Source organism: Rhinopithecus bieti, unplaced genomic scaffold (assembly GCF_001698545.2).
Source record: "Rhinopithecus bieti isolate Rb0 unplaced genomic scaffold, ASM169854v2 scaffold_1251, whole genome shotgun sequence".
Classification (NCBI taxonomy): domain Eukaryota; kingdom Metazoa; phylum Chordata; class Mammalia; order Primates; family Cercopithecidae; genus Rhinopithecus; species Rhinopithecus bieti.
Genome location: NW_016803325.1, coordinates 550,923 through 573,135, shown reverse-complemented (window position 1 = coordinate 573,135; position 22,213 = coordinate 550,923). Strand labels below are relative to the sequence as shown.

At 36.8% G+C, this 22,213-nt stretch overlaps 1 protein-coding gene across 8 annotated transcripts in view; it reads left to right on the top strand.

Moving 5' to 3' along the window:
- The window catches only part of IGSF11 (immunoglobulin superfamily member 11), a 213,572-nt gene extending 191,716 nt beyond the window's left edge, over positions 1-21,856 (top strand). For 6 of the 8 annotated variants that reach the window (XM_017875351.1, XM_017875312.1, XM_017875316.1 and 3 more), the window contains 5 exons: positions 112-319; positions 2,585-2,740; positions 16,800-16,922; positions 17,718-17,868; positions 19,549-21,856. In XM_017875351.1, coding sequence (XP_017730840.1) covers positions 112-319; positions 2,585-2,740; positions 16,800-16,922; positions 17,718-17,868; positions 19,549-19,990 — 1,080 coding nt within the window. In that variant the 3' untranslated portion in view covers positions 19,991-21,856. The remainder of the gene's footprint in view (positions 1-111; positions 320-2,584; positions 2,741-16,799; positions 16,923-17,717; positions 17,869-19,548) is intronic. The other 2 variants (XM_017875330.1, XM_017875339.1) reach the window with 2 other exon arrangements.
- The last annotated feature ends 357 nt before the right edge of the window (positions 21,857-22,213 follow it).

Below are 22,213 nucleotides of genomic sequence, written 5' to 3'. Positions count from 1 at the left end.
CATATTAGAAATAAAATTTTCCAACGTTTGGTGCTGTCTACCAAATAGTTATTGTTTTGTGTCTAGGAGAGGATAGAGTGGCCAGTGTATTTATTTTGCTTTCTTTTCCAGGTCATCCTGTATCAGGGTGGACAGATGTTTGACGGTGCCCCTCGTTTCCATGGTAGGGTAGGATTTACAGGCACCATGCCAGCTACCAATGTCTCTGTCTTCATTAATAACACTCAGTTATCAGATACTGGAACCTACCAATGCCTGGTCAACAACCTTCCAGACATAGGGGGCAGAAACATTGGGGTCATCGGTCTCACGGTGTTAGGTGAGTGACACAAGAGTCCTGGGCTGTTTGGGCTTGACTTACGAATCTGCTCTCAAGCATACTTGCTTCTTCCCTTGTTTCTACACCTTCAGTCTGCTTATGTTCTTTTTCAGTCTTCTCTCAGTTCCATCTCTTCTCTGCTTCTCCATGCTTCTTACAGATAGTCTCCCCCTCCTTTCTTCATTTCTGGCGGTCTCTAAAACTTACTCTTTAATGCCTTTCTTCTGAAGGTGAAGAAAGATGGTATCAAATACCATCAGAAGTGATCTCTCAGTTTTCTTAAGCTTCTACAGGACAGAACTTATTGTTGAGTGCAAATTAAATCAAGAATGACGTATTTTAGTACAGAGCAGAAGTTTTTGCATGTGTGAGAATAATACTATTACTTCACATCTGTGTGACACTGAGTAGGATCACCACAGTTCTTGGCTTGCACGTGTTGTCCTGGCATAATTATAATAGTACCTCCTTTTACTCTCAAAAGTATCCTTGTTTGAAGAATAAATCATATTATCACCTTAATACTGAGACCAAATAGATTTAGTTTTTTTTCCCCCCAGATTACATAGAAAATAAACAACAAAGTTTAGATTAAAATTTAAATCTCCTTATTCAAACCAGCACTCTTTCCATTACACCATGTTGTTAGAGTATCTCATACTAAGTTATATCCATTATGAACATATTTGATTTTCCAGTTCTTCTGTCTCTAATATAAAATACTGCTTTCTAAATGAATACTTGTGTAGAGGTGGCTAAACTCAGTTCATCTGGGGAGATGGAAGAAGTACTTAGAGAAGGTTGATGTTCTTGATTCTCCTCCATCCTACTCAAGTCTCAGAATCTACTCCTGTAGTCCTTGTCAAACTCCACCCACCCTTTCTTTTTCATTCGTTGTTGTTGAGTCACTTAAGAATTCAGGGGTTGGGAATTCTTGTCATTTTCCCTCTGCCTTTGGTGCCTTTTTCTCCCAGCCTTCAAACAGAATAAGAAAACTAATGACCAAGTCGGGGATTTCTGTTCTCAAAATCATATTCATTGTATTATATTAAAAATGGTATAGATTCTAAAATACTCTTGAGTACTGAGTATAGTGTACTAATGGAATTAAATATTCGGATACTTATACCTGTAAGTTAGGTGACTGACTTCCCATGTTATCCAACATTATTTTTTGTTTGTCCAGACTTAACTTCTCAGCATCATTTTTAAAAAGAAGATAAAAGAAAGCCCTTAATTTATTTTATAATTAATGCTACCTCCAAAGAATTATTTTGGATTTCTGTTCCTGGCATCACAGTGACAATGACAAAGGCAATCAAAGATTAGTTTGCCCCACCGCAGTAGATACTAGGATTTGCTAAGATTTTTACTCTTCCTACCCATACCCTTTTATTGTTCTCTCTTCCCCTACCCAGTCTTTTTTTTTCTGATTCCTATGTGTATACTCTGCATTCATTTTTTTCATTCATTCATTTATTCATTTTGGAAAAGGTGTACATATTTACTGAAAAGTCATTAGCATTACAGATAAATCATAAATTGGATTTAAACTCTACCATCTGCATTCCCCTGCATGAAACTTCAAGCCATGCGCTTAGTTTATGGTTTTGTTTTGTTTTGCTTTTTACTGTATAATGCCACCTTCTTCCTTTAGTGTTCTTTTTGGTAATTTTTGTTCCATGTTTTTTGTGTCCTGTCTTAATGGTTGTGAAATGTCCACTACATTATTATCAACTCTGCTTTTACCTGAACCTTAGTTTAACTTTCCCCACCATAAAGCAGAATTTGGTATAAAGTAGGTCTGTCCGGTTTTTGTCTGTAAAGTAACGAAGGACCTTGTTAAAGTGGTCTTTGCCAGAGGGTAGTTGGCAGGATAAGGGTTGCTTTTCCCTGAAATCTCTAAAAGTGGCCTCTTTCAGCAATGTTTTTAAAAGCAACATGTTGATACAATGGATCTTAAGAATTCTTCAGAGGAAGCAGAGTGAAAAGAAGATCTTAAGATACCTTGAAAATATAATCAAAAGGTGAAGCCCCTTTGTACATATTTGCCCTCTGCTTACCAAAGCTGCAGGTCTGCTCCTGTGCCTAAGCCTCATGAATTGGTACATGACTCCTCTGGGTTCAGGTGTGAGGCTGTCTCCTGGTATATGTTCCCGAAACAATGTAATCTAAGGGTCCAGTGTACTGAATGTTGATGTCTCCTCCATCATCACTTGGCTCACAGTAAAATATGTACTCTATTGCTTACTCTTCCTGTTATAGTTCCCCCTTCTGCCCCACACTGCCAAATCCAAGGATCCCAGGATATTGGCAGCGATGTCATCCTGCTCTGTAGCTCAGAGGAAGGCATTCCTCGACCAACTTACCTTTGGGAGAAGTTAGACAATACCCTCAAACTACCTCCAACAGCTACTCAGGGTATGTACAGTGCTGCTTTACCCATTTTATTAGTTATCATGGACAATTCTAATATTCAAAAAGTAATTAACTTTAATAGGTTTTGAAAAATAATACCCTATAACTGCTGAAAAAGCTTTCTGGATCATTTTGTGTTTTCAACTTTAAAGTGAATAAAACATTTTCTCTCTCTTCTCTATATTGCCTTTATGAAATGTATTTCATCCAGTGGTAACTATATATGGAAACTCTTCCCATTCACATGAAGATTTAAAGCACCTAAGTGATAGCTTCTTTGTGTTAATTGTAAGACAATCCTTGAAATTTATATATGAGAATACACTTCCTGCTTGAGGTAGAGCTGCCTGTTTTACTAGGAGAAACCTGAGCATAGTGTCAGGAGGGTCGATCCTCCTGTTTTCAGCCCCAAATCTGGTTAGAGGAGGAAGATAGGAAAGAGTAAAGGAAAAGGCCTCAGGTCACAGGAGATCCAGGAATTGGTCACACCAAACAGGTAATAATGGAGGAAGCCTGAGTGTCATGGATGATTTCTACATGTAAACCCAGCTACTTAAATTTAGTTTTAAAGAGGACATCCTTAAAAAATTGAAGAGATTTTTGTCAAATAAAATGAGGGGAAGATATAGAATTATATTATAAAATACTCTAGTTCAAGAAAATAAAATTTAGGAGCCTCGAGTATTACATCATCTCTAATACAGAAAATGTTTCTTGTAGTAGTCTCAGGGTAGATTTACAAATCTGAAATTTACACATAAAGTGTTGGCAGTTAATGGAGAGGCCACAAACAACCTTAATTATGCCACATAAGCCTGAATCATATTGATGGTCCACGCCTGTCATGGAAAAGGAAAGTCCTAAGTTGTAGTAAAATTATTCACATTAAAGAGCCAGCGCCACAAGCCTCTAAAGACCCTATAAATTTCTGCTAGTAATCCCAACAAATACTGATGGACCTTACAATCGTCTTTTAATTAACCTAGCCTCAAATTCACCATTAAAAAAACTTCTTTTCAACATAATAACTTTTATTACTTTAAGAATGATTGCTGCAGTACTGTTGTTCATTGCTAAATGTTTCAGCCACACTGTTGGCTAAATAGCTGCTTTTTGTGGACTGATTTGTCAATCTCACTATTGTAAATGACATGATTAAAATAGCCCTTGTCTTGACATACTGAAAACTATATTCAAATTTTAGATTTTTCGACTGTTTCTGTAACAGTTCACCTCTCTGGGCTCATGTTGCTTCTTTTAAACAAAAATAAAGGGGTTAACAGTATCATCCTCAAGGTCCTCTGTGGCAACACTTTCTTTTTTTATTTGTAATATCTCTGTGGAATATTGGATGGAGTTTGGAATTTTAAATGAACAATTGACAGTGATTATTTGTATGTAAGTTGAGAAATAGCTGTAGAAATAGCCTTCCATAACCTCTATTTCTGGATAAGTGTATATCAGTCAGATTTCTTGATATCATATCCTTTTTTCAACTTGAATACTTTTTGCAACTTTAGGTGTAAAAGTGAACTTGAATGACAAGGATGAAAACTTTGTCTTTTATAAACTCTGGATTGATTATCAAACTTACTTTGGATAACTGTATCATAATCATGTACGTTAAATGGTAATATTTTTCATCTAAATTTATCTCTTGATATCCACATTAATAAAGTTGATCTCTAAATAGAATATTGCCCCAAAATAATTCAGATTTTTTTCAGAAGATTTACTTTACTAATTATGTTTACGCTATTAATATAAACTCATGATGCGTTCTCTGAAAAAAGAATATTTGACACCAGGAAAGTGAATCCCAGAAATCTGGTTGGTGACAGGGGAATAATATATTGAGATTAGAGTTTCTCTTATATGTTGAGACTAGCTTGTGGGAACTCCCTCTAGCCAAATCTGGGACAATTCAAACGTTAAAATAAATATATAGCCCATAGAATAAAACAAGAATCACCAAATCCCTACTGATAAATAAATGGGGTCAAAGAGCAAGCATTTTTTTTTCACGGTATGATGCCAACTGATGTATATACAAGGAATAATGGAGTTAGAAAATCATCACTGAGGTGAAAACAGTCAGCAAAACTTTGATGGGAAGCAGGCTATTTAGTTACAATGTATGTCCCCCCAAATTGCTTATTAATGACAAAAAAGTAAGTTTATAAGGGAGAGACCTGTTGGATACCACTTTAACCAAGTGATCAAAGTAAACTTCACCAATATTATGACAAACTGATGTCACGTACCTCCTAATATATGTACTGAGAAGGACACATCATTTCTGTGATATTACTGTCAAAAACACATAACCTAAATCTCATCATGAGAAAACCTCAAACAAACAAATGTGAAGGCAAAACTGTCAATATTGAAAAAGACTAGGGAGTTAACCCATTTATGCCTGAGGTTGCAAGTTTTTGATTTTTTGCATTCAGACCTTGGCGATGACCTTGAGCAGTAGGATGTAAATAACTCCTACATGCTTAGCGTTCCAGTAATGGAACACTGGGCATAAATGGGTTAAGATGAGTAGATGTAATGAAGAACCTTGGCTTAGAATCTGAACAGGAAGAGAAATAGCTATAAAAGACATTGTTGAGATAATTGATGAAACTGAGTATAAACTATAGATTAGCTAATACTCTTAGATCAGAGTTAAATTTCTCGATTTTGATACATTTACTGTGATTACATAAAAAGTATCTTTGTTCTTAGGAAGTATTCGCTAAAGTACTTAGTGGTAAAAGACATGATGTCTTCAACCTTATAAGAGAGACTCAGTGCACTAGCTAGTTCCTTTCACCAAGTAAGGACTGTGAAGCAAATTTACTGTGCACTGGTTACTTGCCCGACTCTGGTGAGGCAGAGCATTCATACACAAAACAAGTTTCATGAAGTGGATTTATTATTTAATAGGCAGCAAAGGACAACAGAAGCCTAGCATTCAGTGAAAGCCAGTTCCCCAAGGCTCAGAAAAGTTTCCTGGAACAGATAGAGTCTCGTCTGCACATGTCCACTTGCACATCAGCTGAGAGAACCCGAAAAGCAGCTCACTCTGAGTTTTATACCCAAATGTCACTGCGCTAAAGTGTTGAAGGACATCCTCTTTCTAGGAGGGTCTGGAACAGAGCCTGAGGTGTTCCAGTCAGTTCCTTCTTAACTCAGGATGTTGTATTCCCAGCATGTTCTATAGTTATGCTTGAGAACAGCAAGCAAGAAAATGGGAGGAACTGAGTTGGTCCCAGACCACCCAAAGAACTGTCCTGAAAGACACAGCAAGAAGACATCATCATCTAGAAACCAGGAAATGGGCTCTTACCAGACACTGAATCTGCTGGGATCTTAATCTTGGAGTTCCCAGACTTCCAGAACTATGAGAAATAAATTTCTGTTGCTTATAAAGTACCCAGTCTATGGTGTTTTGTTATAGCAACCTAAACAGACTAAGACAATGAGGAGTCTAAAATAGTTGAACTGGTAGAAACAGAGAATAAAATGGTGGTTTCCGTGGGCTGGGGAGTGGGGGAAATGGGGAGATGTGGGCTAAAGGGTACAAAGTTTCAGTTATTCAGGATGAATAAATTCTGGAGATCTAATGTGCAGCATGGTGACTATATTTAGCATTACTGTATTGTATGCTAGAAATTTGCTGAGAGTAGATCTTAATTGTTCCCAACCACACACACACACACACAAAGGTAGTTATGTGATGTGACTGACATATTAGATTGGGTGTGGTAATCTCTTCACAGTATTTATGTATATCAAAATATATACCATAAATATATGCAATTTTTGTTCGTCAATTGTGCTTCAATAAAGCTGGGGAAAAAAGAAAAACAATTGTGTAATGCACAAGGAAAACCCTCATAAAGAATTATCTGGGACTGAATTTCAATAAATAAATTACGTTTAACATTTTCTGTTGTTAAAACATCCTTGCATTTATGGAATAAAGTCTCTTTGATTGTGATTTTTAAAAATAAATTGTTCCATTGGGTTTACTAATATTTTAATATTTGTATCAGTGATCACCAGTAAGAATGGCCTATGGGTTTTTTTTTCTGTCTTCTGTTGTCCTGGTTCAATTTTAGTATCATATAATATGAAATAATCTTGTGAGTTTGGCAACTTTCCCTTTTTCCTATTCTTTGAAATAGTATGAATAAGTTGGGCATCATGATGAGTCTATAGAATTTGCCTATGAATGTTTGCCTTGCTCTTATGTTTTTTGGTAGATTTTTGATTACTGATTTAGTTTCTCTAATGGTACAGGTTTTCTATACCCTATTTTTCTGGAAAATGTCTTTTTTGTCCAAGTTATACATATCACTATCAAGATGTTCATAGAATTCTCTATACAAAAACAGAATAATGTATTTAAGAGTGTAAGTTCTGGAGACAGTGGACATAGTTTTGAACCCTGAATCCAGGAATCACTGGGTATGTGACCTTGTGTCTTAGTTTTCTTATGTGTAAAATGGAGACAATCATCATGACTAACTAATGGCTGGATAAAGATTGAGTAAGCATGTAAGATGTGCAGAACAGCAGCTGGCATGTGTCAGCCCCTACTAAATATTAATATTTAAATTACCATCATCATTGTTATGAAGTGTTAAACTCTGTATTGAGTCCCCTTTTCATTCCTAATACTGTTTGTATGTGCCTTTCCTCTATTTTTATAATCTATCTTGCTAAACTCCGATTTCGGTTTTATCTAACCTCTTGTAACTTGCATAAATTTCTTTCCTCCTTCCCTCCCTCCCTCCTGCCCTCCCTCCTTCCCTCAGATGTTTGTTAAGCACCTATCAGGTGCCAGAAACTCTTCTAGATGCTGAAGATACATTTCCTTTGTAGAGCTTACATTCTAATGGGTGGAGATGGAATATAATCAGTAAATTGTAGAATTTGTTACAAGGTGAAAAGTTCTGTGGGGAAAAATTAGATCAGGGTCAAATAGATTAGCTAGGGTATGAGGAGCAGCAATTTTGAGTAAGGTGCTTAGGGTAAGCCTCATTATATTCTAGCAAATATTTAAAGATAATGAAGGAATGAGCCCTGTGAATATGGGGACTGGAGAGCATTCCAGGCAGAGGGAATGGACATATGAGGGCTTTGAGGCAGGCATGTGCCCATGTACTTGATGAATTATCAAAGAGGCCAGTGTGTTTGGAGTGCAGCCACCAAGGTGGAGAATTTAAGAGCCATTATGTTGCAGGTGTTAGGGTATTTGTACATGCATTGCATAGGAAGCGTTATAGTTGTATTATTCAATATTCTGTATCTTTAGCAATATTTTACATGCTGCAGCTATGTTACTATGAGAAATATGTATTTAAAAATCACATTGTAAGATTGTGGATTTGTCAATTTGTTCTTACAATTATGCCAATTTTCTTTACCCATTTTGAGCCTGTGTCATTAGATGCTTACAAGCTTGTTGTATTTCATTGTTTCTCTATGTTTAATAAGCTTTTTGTGTTTTTTTAATTACTAAACTTAAAAGATACAGTGGCTTTCTTTGGTTAATTCTTGTTGGTATGTTTCTATTATATGGTTCATTGGCGTTCAGTTGTCCGTGCTTTATGTTTTAGGTATAGTGCTTATAAACAACGTATATCTGGATTAGTTTGGTTTTCAGTTTGTAATCTGAGAGCGACTGTCCTCTGAATTCATTTATATTAATGATTATGGGTATGGTTCAATGTCTAATATTTTATTTGAGGTTTTCTATTTATTAAGCTTTTTGTTTTTTTCTTTGTCCCCTCTTCCCATACCTTCTACTGATTATTCGAATATTCTTTATAATATTTTTTCTCCTCTACTTTTGAAGTTATAAGTGTATTTCTCTTAGTGCTTATTCTTAAAGTTCTTAAATACATACTTGACTTAATGTAGTCTAGAAGTAAAAAAAAATCTCTAATCTCTATCCAAATAATAGGACCATTGAAAGCTGTCTTTCTTCCATTTTCCCTAATCTTATGAATATTTCATCTCATCAGTTCTCTCTCTTCTCTCCTATTAGCCATTTTTTGGACCTTTTCATTCTGTCCACCATGACTCTCAGCTTCTCTCTCATATGCTTAATTTCTGTATTTTTATCGTCTGCATTTTAGTTATTTTCTTGGCATTAGTATATTTGTTCCATCTTGTTTTTAACTTTTCTCCTTATTAATCATCTCCATTTTTGTCATTGTTTACATACATTTCAGTTTTATATAGATTTACCCAAAAGTTTGCCAGTTTTTTGGCTCAACATTGCTTCTTTCATCACAGTCATTTTTTCTGTGTTCCATTTTCTTAAGTACACACACCCTTCAGTAGGTATTACATGGATGATCTATGAGTGTTAAGTTGTTCTCAGGTTTGTTTTTCTGAATATATCTTTTTTCCCTATACTCTTTAATGCAGTTTAGTGAGTATAGAATGCTAGATTATCAGTTATTGTTTCTCGAGAATTTTTATTAATCCTGCTATGGGCTTGTGGTGCTTCTTAAATTGGGAGATTTTTTTGTCACTTACTGAAAAATCTCTGTCCTTATATTTTTGAATATAGCCTTTTCTCTTGTTTGTTTATTGTTTCCTGTTAGCTCTTGGTTTAGTCTTTTAATTCTGTAAACCATGTTTTTTATTCCTTTGCTTATCTGTAAATTTCTTTACCTTTCTGTGTGGCATTCTGGTTATTTTTTGTTTTTGTTTTTTATTTTTCTAGATCACCAGTTCTCTCTCCTGCTCTGATGGCTGTTCAGCCTGTCCTCTGAGTTTTAAATTTATTTTCTTCTTTTCTTTCCTTTTTTTAAGAGATAGAGTCCCGTTCTGTCATCCAGGCTGCAGTGCACTGGCACAATCACTGCTCACTGCAGCTTGAAACTCCTGGCCCTTAAACAATCCTCCGACCTCAGCCTCCTGAGTAGCTGGTATTAACAGGTTTGAGCCGCAGCACCTGGCTATTTCTGTTTCTGTGTTGCTTTTGTCTCTTCATGGCATCATCCTCTTGTATTATGGTGACTATTCTGTATATGTTTAGTAATCTTAAGCATACTAATTTTATAGTGAACTTCACGTAACTTTATGCTCTTTGTATGCTAATCCTTCTGTTAGTTGTGTAGTTTCTTCATGGTGACATTCCTTTCCTGTTTTCCTCATGTAAACTCTTCACCTGGATTGTTCTTCTATAGTTTCTCTAAAGCTGTAGGTTATGTTTTCTATTTGTTTCTGCCAACAGCTCTAGAGGTTTCAGGAAGATGAAGGGACGAGCAAAACAGGAAAGGGATGATTGTCTGTACAGTGAGGGTGGTTGGGCGGCTGGGCCCTGTGCTGGTGAGTGAGATGATTGGAGATGTGAGGCAACACGGGGTTTGTCCTGCAGTAGTTGAAAATCCAGGGCTGGAGCTAGCTCACAGGAGCTGCATATCAAGCCATGGAGTGGAATTCCTTCCTGGAATGACACCCACTCCCCAAGTCCTGCAGCTTCTTGGCAACCAAGGATGGAGATAAGCACAGTTATTTCTCACGATGGTCAGGAAAACTTGGAAAGCTGAGGGATAATTAGAAAAAAAGCCACCTCCTTTCTGACTTAAAGGGGAGAATAGCCTTCACACTTTTAAAGATGCACAGAGAAGTTTAAAATGTGTTTTTAAAAATTATGTGTAAATCATGGCAATTCATTTTCTCTCCATTCTTTCACTTGGTAAATATAAAGTATGGTGTATTTAGTTTCATTATTAATGGTTAGCATTTTCTGAAACTAGATTGTACATTTTCTTTCATGGTTTGTAAGAAATCCTCTTTTCCTCATCCTTTCATAATTTAATACAGTGAAGAGAGATGATGAACTCTCCTGCTTGCCTGAGAACTCTGTGTAGATCTTTAGAGATCATAGCTGTAGCAGGAGAGTATCTTAAATATCACCATGGTCCCACTCTCATGAGGGAGAAGACTGAGGCTCCAGGTTTGCCCAAAAGTGATAGGAAGTACTAAAATTCTCTTGGCGTGGTTGTAACACTCAGGAATCTTGATATTCTCTTCCTCTGTCTCTCTCTTTCTCTCTCTCTCATCTCTCTCCTCTTTGCTCTCTCTCTGCTCTCTGTCTCTCTGTCTCTCATTTTTTAGAGACAAAGTCTTGCTCTGTTACCCACCTAGGCTGGAGTACAGTGGCATGATGACAGCTTACTGTAACCTCAAACTCCTGGGCTCAGTTATCTTCCTGCCTTGGTGTCCTGATGGGGCCTTGCTATGTTGACCAAGCTGGTCTCAAATGCCTCAGCCTCCCAAAGTGCTGGGATTATAGGTATCAGCCACCACACACAGCCTGATTCTGTTTCTTGGACTGACACTGCTGTTTCCTTTCCCAGTAAGAGTGGTTCCATAATTTTTTTCATGGGGAGCAGAAAATTTTTTGCCCACTAAAAGTGCTGAATAAATGAATGCTTATTTCTGCTTCATCAAGATGTTATTCTAACTGAAGTTGAGGTTTTTTTTTTTGCCCTCTGACATAAAGGAGCAAATCCTATATAATGTTCCGTACTTCCTCTTTTTAAAAAGATTAAATGCATTATCACTATATTAATCAACAGTTATCACTATATTAATTTGTGTATATATTCATTCATTTTTAAATGTGTGTGTATGCACACACACATAAACACACACCTTATTCTGTGCAACTGCTTCAGAGTTGAGTGTTGGGCAAGGTAGAGAAATACAAGGAAACTTATCTCCATCCTAGAGCTCACTGCCTAATGGAGGAGACAGATATAAAGAGAAAATCATAGCACTACATGTTAATGCTATAAAAATGTATGCAGTGCTGTAAAATTTAAATGATAGAAATATTACTTGTCCGTGAGGAGTCCGGGAAGAATTTTATAGGGAAAAGGATTCTCAAGCAGGAAAGGGTCTTAAATGATGGATAGAAGTTTTACTGGTTAAAAGTAGATATTATAAATACAGGGAACCATGCTTACAAAATCTTGCAAGTGTAAAAGTTTGACGTTTGCAAGTGAGAATATCTGTGAAGCTGACATAAAGCTACGTGGGGATTTGACCAGAGAGGAGCTTGAAAAGGTAAAGTCCAGATTGTGAAAGGCTTTATATAATATGCAAGGAGTTTGGATGTTATCTTTAACTGTAGAGATGCACTGACATTTATAAACAAGAGAAGATCACCAGATACGCATTTTAGAAACTGTGTCAGTAATCAGGCTGAAAGATTGGCAGCCAGTTATAAATGGAAGGCTTTGATAATAGCCCCATCAAGAAATGAAGAGGACCTGAACTAAGTCTCTAGTGACAGGGATGGAGAAGGCACAGCGGGGAAGGATAAGATTCAAGAGAGATTGAGGAAAAAATTACAATATATGGAGCTTGATTATATGTTTGAACTGAGAAGAGTCAGAGTTAACCCAGGTTCCTGTTGTGGACCGCTGAATCAACAGTAACCATCTTAACTCAGAAGAGGAATTTGTAGAAGTTTGCTTGAGGAAAGTAGTGAGTTGAGTGGTCTCCTGGGACCTCTAGATGGGGATTGAAATAATGATAATGATAACATTTCTTGAGCACCATGTGCCATTCTTTGAGAATTAAAGAGCAACAGTCAACATAGAGATATATTGATTCAGAAGAATCTGTTGATGTCCACTTAAAAGTAAAAGCAGAGTCAACAGAGTGGGTAGGAGAGAAGCAGTCAAAATCTAATTAGTTGGTCTTGCTTGTAGCTTTTGCCATGTGATAAGTGTGTGGTCATGGCCTTCTTATATGTTGCTAATGGTGAATCATTTTTGCAAAGAAATACTAATGTATTTATACATACTACATTATTCAAATAATGCTGAGTAATGTTCTTTGGTATTTTCACAAGTTTGAATATTTGCTGTAGGCTTCAGCTCTTTGTGAATACTTGAATGGCAGAAACGCAAATAGAAGAGGATGAGAATGTTGCTCTGCAGGATGCTAACATGAGATCAGAAATGAATTTAAAATCTGATTTGGCAAAAACAATATCTATTTCAATGCCAAAACAATCAGGGAAAACAGACAAGATATTTTTATCATTGTCTGAAGGAACTGAGCTACTGTGAAGCAGGATATATCCTAACATCCATCTGGATGGTGCTCTTGGAAATTCTATTAATGGGAACAGGTTCTTTCCCTGTCCCTTCTCCATCTCTGCCTTAATTCAGCCAGCATCAACACAAAATGAAATAAAATTTTCTGTGTCCAATGTTATATTTTAAATTTATCTTTAAGAGTAATAGAGTTTGATATTAAGTATTTGTGATGTTTAAGTTTTCTACAGATTTTATTTGACATTTATTTTGTATTAATTTTACCTTTATTTACAATTTTAAAATTAAATATCTTTTCAGGTTAGGATCATTTTACATACTATTGAAATATATAATTTTGATGTAACATATTCATTCAAATAGCAATAAAGTATGCATCCGTTGTTATATAGCCTACAGAATACTTCTGAAACTTTTATATAAGAAATGTTCAGTTTATTATAGTCACTCATTATTTAAAATATATAAATCATGAAAAATATATAACTTATGATTTAAGAATTCTTATCTATCACTCTTCAAATCCTGAAGATCAATATCTATTGGGAATTAATATCCATTGGGAGACACTGGACGTTTTTCATATTTCTTGACTGAATTTTTTTATGATTCAGAAAAATATATCAGTTCCCCTAGAAGTGCCAGGAAGGAATTCCCACATGGAAACATTACCATGTACCGTACTAACCTTTCATTTAGTCCTCACAGTAATCTGTGGTTGTAGGCACTTTGGTAGCTCCAAATTACAGATGAGGAAACTAAAATGTTGATGAAGAACAGGGAACACACTCAAGACCATATGACTAGTAGTAGGTAGAATAGATTCAAACTTAGGCTGTCCAACTGGAACGTGCTCTTAGCAGATACATCAGCTACTAGGCAGCCAGAGGCAGCATTCTGGAGCTAAGGAGAAAGGATGGAACTGGAAATGTACACTAACATTTGTTTTTTTCTAATTCAGAAGGGCCTTCTATGCCAGATACATAGCTGGTGAACTAGGTACATAGTTGCTATGAACTAAAACAGTGGAGTGGGATGTCCTTTGAGTTCCCCAAACTATGTAGTTTCATGCCATTGAACTTTCCCTATTCTTTAAAAGAAGCTCAAAAGAATATTTTTTCTCTGACTTTATTTCAGAAAACTACTTCCCTGCCTGAGCAGACCAAGTGAAATGACAAATTGAGGAATTAGCCTGCTAGTTTCGGGAAGGGCTGTGTGCTTTGTGGCTGCAAACAGTTTGCTGTTTGCTGGAGTTGCTCCCTTCTCTATTTTGCCTTGTCTACATAAACAGGATGTTTTGTTCTGGTTAATCTTCTGTTATCAATATACCTGTCTCCTTCTCTGATTATATTCCAAGTTAAATCTACCGTGGTGTATCAACCTCATTTAATAATATTTTCTTACAGTAACATGCTCATAGTGTTGGCATCTGTAGAGACAAAAGGAAGACAATAACTTCACCTTTTAAAAATAACTTTTTAAAGGAAGAATATTTAGAGTTTACCTCTTTCTACATGCGAGAATGCTGCGTAGAGGAGCTGTTTACAGTTTCCCAAATTGTCTCTGGAAATGTCAACAAAATTACCAGTTTTCTATTCAAATTTTTAGAATTCCAGAGCTTAGGAGAAAACCCACCACCACTACTAACAACAACAACAACAACAACAGCAAAAACCCCAGGAACACAAATTATGTGGTTGATTGCCCGGAGATTATGGTTTTCTTGCATTGATGATATTAGTACATGTGTTGAAGAGGGAGATAGGCACGTCGCTTAGTTTATAATACTAACAGCATTGGAACATGTATTGGTCAGGAAATATTCTATAGATGCATCCTATAGAATAATGTGATTTTAAATGCCTTACTAGAATGCCAAGTGTATATATGGTGAGTATAAGCTTTGAACTTGGACAAATCTCATTTTATAGATTGCTGCTACTTGTATACTCTGTGATCTTGGACAAATTACATAGCTTCTCTGAGCTGTCTTTGAAAAGTAGGGAATATAGAACATAAGCTTGTTATGAAGATTAAATGAGGCATATTTAATATTTCTTAGGACAGTGTATGTGGTACACAACAGACACTAAAGAGTAGGCAGCCCTTTTATTTATTGATCACCTTTGTTTAGCACCTTTCTGTGTGCCTGGTAATTTCCGAGACAGCAATTATTTTCTCCTTTCCTGTAGTCTATTTGATTTCTCAATCCCTCATTAGATGCCCCTCCTGTATGCTCCCCTATCACCCTCTGTTCTCTATCTCTGGGTGGCACTATCCCATATATTGTAATTGTGTGCATACTTGTCTCATTAGGGTAAGGGACTGGGCCTGTCTTGTTCATTATTTTATCACCATCCTCAGAAAACCAAGCACAAAGGAAGATGCTCAATAAATATTTGTTTATTAAATGAATGAATTAATAAATGCATGCACACTTTACTCGGGTCTGCTTTTGCTGAACCCTCCTGTCTACTTCTGTCTTTGATCTAGATAGAGATGATGGTTGCCAGCAGAAACCAGTTAACTAAATCTTAGTTCCATCTAAAAATAAGTAACCCAGGGTGGGGATAGCTCCAGGTGTAGCCCCAGGCATACTTGGACTTCGTGTCAGAATATTTTTTTACTTATCCTATTAGGAAGCTTTTCCATTTACTTCTAAATTTGCAGCTATTTTGAATGGTTGAGATGACTGAATGTATTATCTTTCCTGCATAAGGAAGGCAGTGAAGCCTAGAGCTTAGAGGTGAAACAGCCCCTTCATCCAATTGAATTTCTTAACAACCAGCTGTGTAATCTTATTACACATCTAAAGTTTCAGTCTCCTTGACTGTTCAATGAGATTAATAATAAAAATACCTCAGGGTAATTGTAAAGATTGAAATAGTACATATAAAAGCTTACCCAATGCCTGGCACATATTAATAACTATTAACTTTTTAAAGTTATTTCTGTCAGTCATTTGTATTTTATAGGAATAAATAATCAAAATATGCTAATGATGAATTACTAAAATGTGAACTATTGAAACACTTCTTGGCAAAACCAGTGCAGTGACCTTGAAAATTTATTGTTCAAACTTCCGATATGGGGAACATAATTGACTGAAAGCCCTGCTGCTTCCCCTCTAGATCCACCACTGCTTCGCACCAAGACCAAGCTTCCTCTGGGCTGCTCCCAGCTAGTGATGAGGAGTTATGGTTAGGGTTAGGGCCTAATGCAGGCCTATTTCTGCAAACATGGGACTTCTTTAACAGGTGACTTTGGCTCAAGGACTCCCCATCTGCCTACTGGACACTTCCATAAAACTGTGTTGCAGCCTGAGACTCTTCCTACCCAATCTTCCTTGCTTCCCTCTCCCCTTGACAGTGAGTGGTGAGACCTACACCGAAGTCTGAGGCTCTCCCTGCCTTCTGCAGCTTCCTCTCACATTTCTTTTACTGGTATTTCCTACAGGAAACCTCATGCTTGTCTTGGTGCCTACTTCTTGGAGGATCTGACTTAACACAAACAACTGTAATTTTTGTTAGGGAGTAACAGTCTATATCTTAGAGCACAGATTTGATATTTTCTTCATCAGGTATGAAGTTAAAGTTATTATAAGTTTAACATGATCTTTATGTTACTGCAGTTCCTGAGAACTAGAATTTGGTGTTACCTTAAATTCTCTAGGATAAGTATTAGCCACCATTTCCTCAGAGAAATCTACTAACATTTAGGACTTTACATGCTAACCTGCAGATTGAGTTTTAAGATTGTTCTTATTTAGGACAGCCCTCCAAAGTTCCAGGTCTTAAAATGATACAGTAATTTTAGTCTTTAACATTCATGAACCAATAATTTCTCACCCTACCCCCCCAAAAAATTTATTGATAGCTCTCCAGTGTTCATCTGTTTTTATAGTCTTCTCCTGATTTCTTTGGTTTTGCTATTAGTCCTGCCAAATCCTCACTCGATTATTATTTTTGTGACAGACCAGGTCCAGGGAACAGTCACCATCCGGAACATCAGTGCCCTGACTTCAGGTTTGTACCAGTGTGTGGCTTCTAACGCTATTGGAACCAGCACCTGTCTTCTGGATCTCCAGGTTATTTCACGTAAGCATATGGAATTCTGATGTCAACCCTGGATCTGAAACTCTAAGATCTTTGTTATACCAGAAAATGAAGAGTTCTGCTGAATTGTCTTAAGGTTATCTGAAGATTAAATAGAAATTGTTTTGGTTTTAATTATTATTGAAAATAGTTTATAAATGTTTTAGTATACTTTCCAGGCTCAGCAATATATGATAATCTTTATGACAAAATATCTTTCTCCTCAGGATCAATAAAATTGAACAATTTCTTATTGTATAATGCTATATACATTATGAAAATGGTAATAATCTTATGGGTATAGCAAGACCTTGTGTTTTTTCCTAATTTTTTATATCTGCATAATTTTTGAGTGTGTAGGTTGTAAATGGCAGTGTACAAAACTTCTCTTTAGTTAAGAATTCTGGGATATTTGAATTCCAGTTGCAAAAGGGAGTGATCTGGCTGGGTTGAGGTAGAAGGATATCCCCTAGTTTCCAGCATTCGTGTAGGGTAGATCAGGCAAGTTAGATTGGTGCTGTCTGTTACCTAATGTAGGTATTGTTCTCCTAAAATGTGCAAGTCATTTAGTTGTTTATTCATTCAAAATATGTTCAGAGCCTACTATGTGTTAGTCCTAGCCACTGACAATATAGAAAGTTAATTGGGGTTTAACTTTATATAGATGAAAGATTTTAGACAGTTTTATACATTTTAAGCAGATTATTTAGTAAGCTTATGTGCTTATTACAGTTGCATGGGTATATGCTATTTCTCTCTTTCTCTTTTCTTTAAATATACCTTAAATATATTTTGCAGCCCAGCCCAGGAACATTGGACTCATAGCTGGAGCCATTGGCACTGGTGCAGTTATTATCATTTTTTGCATTGCACTAATTTTGGGGGCATTCTTTTATTGGAGAAGCAAAAATAAAGAGGAGGAAGAAGAAGAAATTCCTAATGAAATAAGGTTTGTGTGTCAGATTTTAAAAATTTGTCCTGCATAGCCATTGTGTATTTCTATTCATTTTTGGCAGTTAAGATATATCTGCTAATCATAAAGCTCTAATGGCCAAGACTATTAAAGTGGCCACATGGTATTTTCTTGTATATCACTTTTCTTCATGGTACCACACAGCTTTATTCACTGAATCATGAAGGAGGGGACGGTCCAGCATGTGCCCAACTAGGAGGATACAAATGAAGACTTCCCCTTCTCTTCCATATCTCCAGGATAGGCAGGGTTAGGTGGCTGCCACAATGGGAAAGGTAGTGTCTAAAGCATGCGTTTAGTATTGACATTTATAATAGATGTGAACATAAAGCAAGAAGGAACACCATAAGAGCATACCAGTGCCTGTACACAGTCAGGCCACAGCACTATGGCTCAGAAAGGTAATTTGGCTCAGAAAGGTAGTTCAGACAAGAATAGGAACATTTTAAGAAAACAATGCCAACATGACCTTTAAAGAAAAGTGACCTAGTCATACTAGGGAGATTTGAGGGTTCAGGCTCAGTCTCACATTTCATCATGGCATATCTGTATTGAAAATGCTGTAATGACTCCAGTCTCCATGGTGAGACATACCACAGCCTTACAGGATCTGATTCTTGCCTGCGTATCTTCTCTCTCACCACTCTCAGCATACTTTGCCTTCCAGTCTGTCCTGCATTTTCCCATTGCTCAGAGCTTTTACTCAAGCCTCTGCTCTCTTCCTGGACCATGCTTCTCATTTGATCCATCTCTTTACTAAATTCCTTAATCTGATTCTGGATTAGGCCCGGCATCACCTCCTCACATAAGTTGTCTTTAGCACCTTGCCCAACCTTTCAGACTTGTGAATATTCTTCATTGATTACTACCCTCCATGACTAGAGGTTTCTTAGGTGTAGGATTTGTGTCTTTTTTTACATGAAACATATTGTAAAGTGTACTCAATAAATGTTAAATGAATTGGTTGACATCTTAAATTAAATGACTTCTTTTAGCCTGTTGTAATTCTTAAGGGTTTGGGCCATATGCAGGGATAGAGTCTTCCCCAGGATAAGATTACTGAGGAGAACCTCTCATCAGCACCCCACAGTGATTTCTCAGTCTCCATAGGGCAGTACAGTCAGGCCAACTCTGATTATTTCTGGAAGTTCTGCATACCTATAGTTTGATTTCCCAGCTATTTTATGGCACCTAGTTTAGTAGATTTCTTCATGGACTAATTTCCTACTTATAGTAAATATTTATATGAATATTTACTGTAAATATAAAGCAAGATACTATATATTTACTATAAATATATATAAATCAAGATTTGTTATATATTTACTATATGATATATAAACATATTTGTGAATTTTATTTACATACATATTTAAAAGTTGTATTGGAAGAGACATTCTCTGAGAGATCTGAGATTTCCTTTTCTACTGTTGGAGACTGAGAAGCTGAGGAGAGATTTTCTTGACCATCGTCTCAAAGGGAATGGATGCCAAAGCTGAGGCCATCCAGGGTTGCCATGCCTGCTTTCACGAGAGACTAGTCCTGGATTTGTTTTTTGGATGTATAAGCCTTAACGTGAAAAGAAAGATTCCAGGGTAGGAGGATAGGATTAACTTGAAGTAAATCCTAATGACAACTTTATTTTGTTCCTTTCAGAGAGGATGATCTTCCACCCAAGTGTTCTTCTGCCAAAGCATTTCACACTGAGATTTCCTCCTCAGACAACAACACACTAACCTCTTCCAATACCTACAACAGTCGATACTGGAGCAACAATCCAAAAGTTCACAGAAACACAGAGTCAGTCAACCACTTCAGTGACTTGGGCCAGTCTTTCTCCCTCCGCTCAGGCAATGCCAGTATACCGTCCATTTATGCTAATGGGAGCCATCTGGTCCCGGGTCAACATAAGACTCTGGTAGTGACAGCCAACAGAGGGTCATCACCACAGGTGATGTCCAGGAGCAATGGCTCTGTCAGTAGGAAGCCTCGGCCTCCACACACTCATTCCTACACCATCAGCCATGCAACGCTGGAGCGAATTGGTGCAGTACCTGTCATGGTACCAGCCCAGAGTCGGGCTGGGTCCTTGGTATAGGACATGAGGAAATGTTGTGTTCAGAAATGAATAAATGGAATGCCCTCATACAAGGGGGAGGGTGGGGTGGGGGAGTGCTGGGAAAGAAACACTTCCTTATAATGAGTAAAATGCACAAAGAAGAAGGCAGTGCTGTTACTTAGCCACTAAGATGTGTAAAATGGACTGGAATGCTCTATCCTGAAGACTTGCTTCCCCACCAAAGATGTCCTGGGATTCTGCTGGATCTCAAAGATGTGCCAAGCCAAGGAGAAAGATACAAGAGCAAAATAGCACTTAAAATCCAAACTGCCGCCCAGATGGGTTTGTTCTTCACGCCTAACTTAATAATTTTTAAGAGACTAAAGTGCCAGATGGAGTTTAAATATTGAAATTATTTTAAAAGGTATGTGTCTTTAAGAAAATAATGAGCAACCCTGTGATATGTTCTGTCTCTCCCAATTCCCTCGTTATGTAGAGGGCTTAATGGTATAAATGTTTAATATTGGTCCCAACAGGGCTGACTCTTCTGTCATATAATCAAAACTTTTTACATGAGCAAAATTCAGTAAGAAATGGGGGAACACAAAGGAAACGTCTTTGAGAAGCCCCTTCATATTTATTTATTTATGTCTTCCTGAACCATGAATTTCATATTTGGAATATTGCTATATTGACAGATTCTTGCCTGTCTATGTTATTCTAGGATCTGTTACAGGTCCATGGCAATTACTGTTTATTTTTTCCTGGAAAAATATTTTTTTATAGAAGATTATTTTTTTTTTTAAATACATGAGAGGCATTGGGCTAAGAAAGAAAAGACTATAATACCTTGTTCAATGGTTGTATTTAGTGAGCTCATAGAGGTCCATCATATCGTGAACGAGCTAGGTTGTGTGGGCAGGAAGGTAGGGCTAAGGGGTTGTAGCCTTGCTGGGCAGCCTCTCAGAGCAAGGCTGTTCAGATCTCCCTTGCTATTACAGTAGGTTAATATTAATGAGGACAGCACCTGATGCCTTTTGTACTGAGGTAGATAACTTTCTCTTTATTTGACAAGTAGAGTTTAACTTACTGTCAGGGAGGGCAGAAGTTGTTTTTTTGTTTTGTTTTTCAAAATAATTCTTTTTGCAAAAGAGGTAAGACTGAGACAAAAGATGTATCTTCTGGTGTGCTCCTGGAAGTGTCTACCCTACATTTGTGTCAGCTCAGGTTGGCAGTGTTGCCCAGATGCGTTTTACACCACTGTAAAGGGATTCCTTTTGTGGTTACTACCTGGCTTGGCTGGACTTGCGGTTCACCAGATTAATTTACAAACTCTCCCACTTTATTTTGTGCTAGTAGATCTGGCCATACTTGTATTAGTGACTGTCTTGCGTTAACCACACTTTAAGCAACTCACAAATTTCTTCCCAGATTTGTTTCCTAGATTATTTATAATACTCATCCCATGTCTCAGTAAGAGTGTCTTTTCTTTCTGGGATGTGTTCTCTCACTCCCTCTTACCACCATGCTTTTTGCCCTCTTCTCCTGCAAGCGTAGTCTTCACAGGGAGTGGCTTCCTGACTTTTTTTTTTTAGTTATTTGAATGAATGGAAACCAACAGCTGCTGCAAACAGTGTTTTTCCAAAAGGCTACACTCAGAACCTAACCATTGCCAACCATTTCAGTATTGATAAAAAGCTGAATTTACTTTAGCATTACTTATTTTTTTCCATTTGATGGTTCTTTGTAAAATTTAAATAAATGAATGTCTATACTTTTATAAAGAAAAGTGAAAATACCATGACAGAGTGCTAGTCGGATGCTGTTTAGAAAGCATCTTATCTTGCATTTCTGTTATTCTTCTCTAATGTATGCTAAAATTCAGTAAGCTTTATTCATATAAAATAAGTTGTATTAATTATCCACTACTAATGAGTTAATGTCATCCTTTAAAACTAGTATTGCTCTTGTAATGTTAGTAGGGAGGGCTTTTGCTCACTCCGGTGTGTAAGAGTAGATTATTTATAGGGGAATAATATTTATAATCATTTTAATAGGCATATGGTATTGCAAAAATGACATAACCTTTCTCTTATTATTAAAAATTTAGTTTGATTCCAATTCTTTTTTTTTTTTTTTTTTTTTTTTTTTTTTTTTTTTTTTTGAGACGGAGTCTCTCTCCGTCGCCCAGGCTGGAGTGCAGTGGCCGGATCTCAGCTCACTGCAAGCTCCGCCTTCCGGGTTTACGCCATTCTCCTGCCT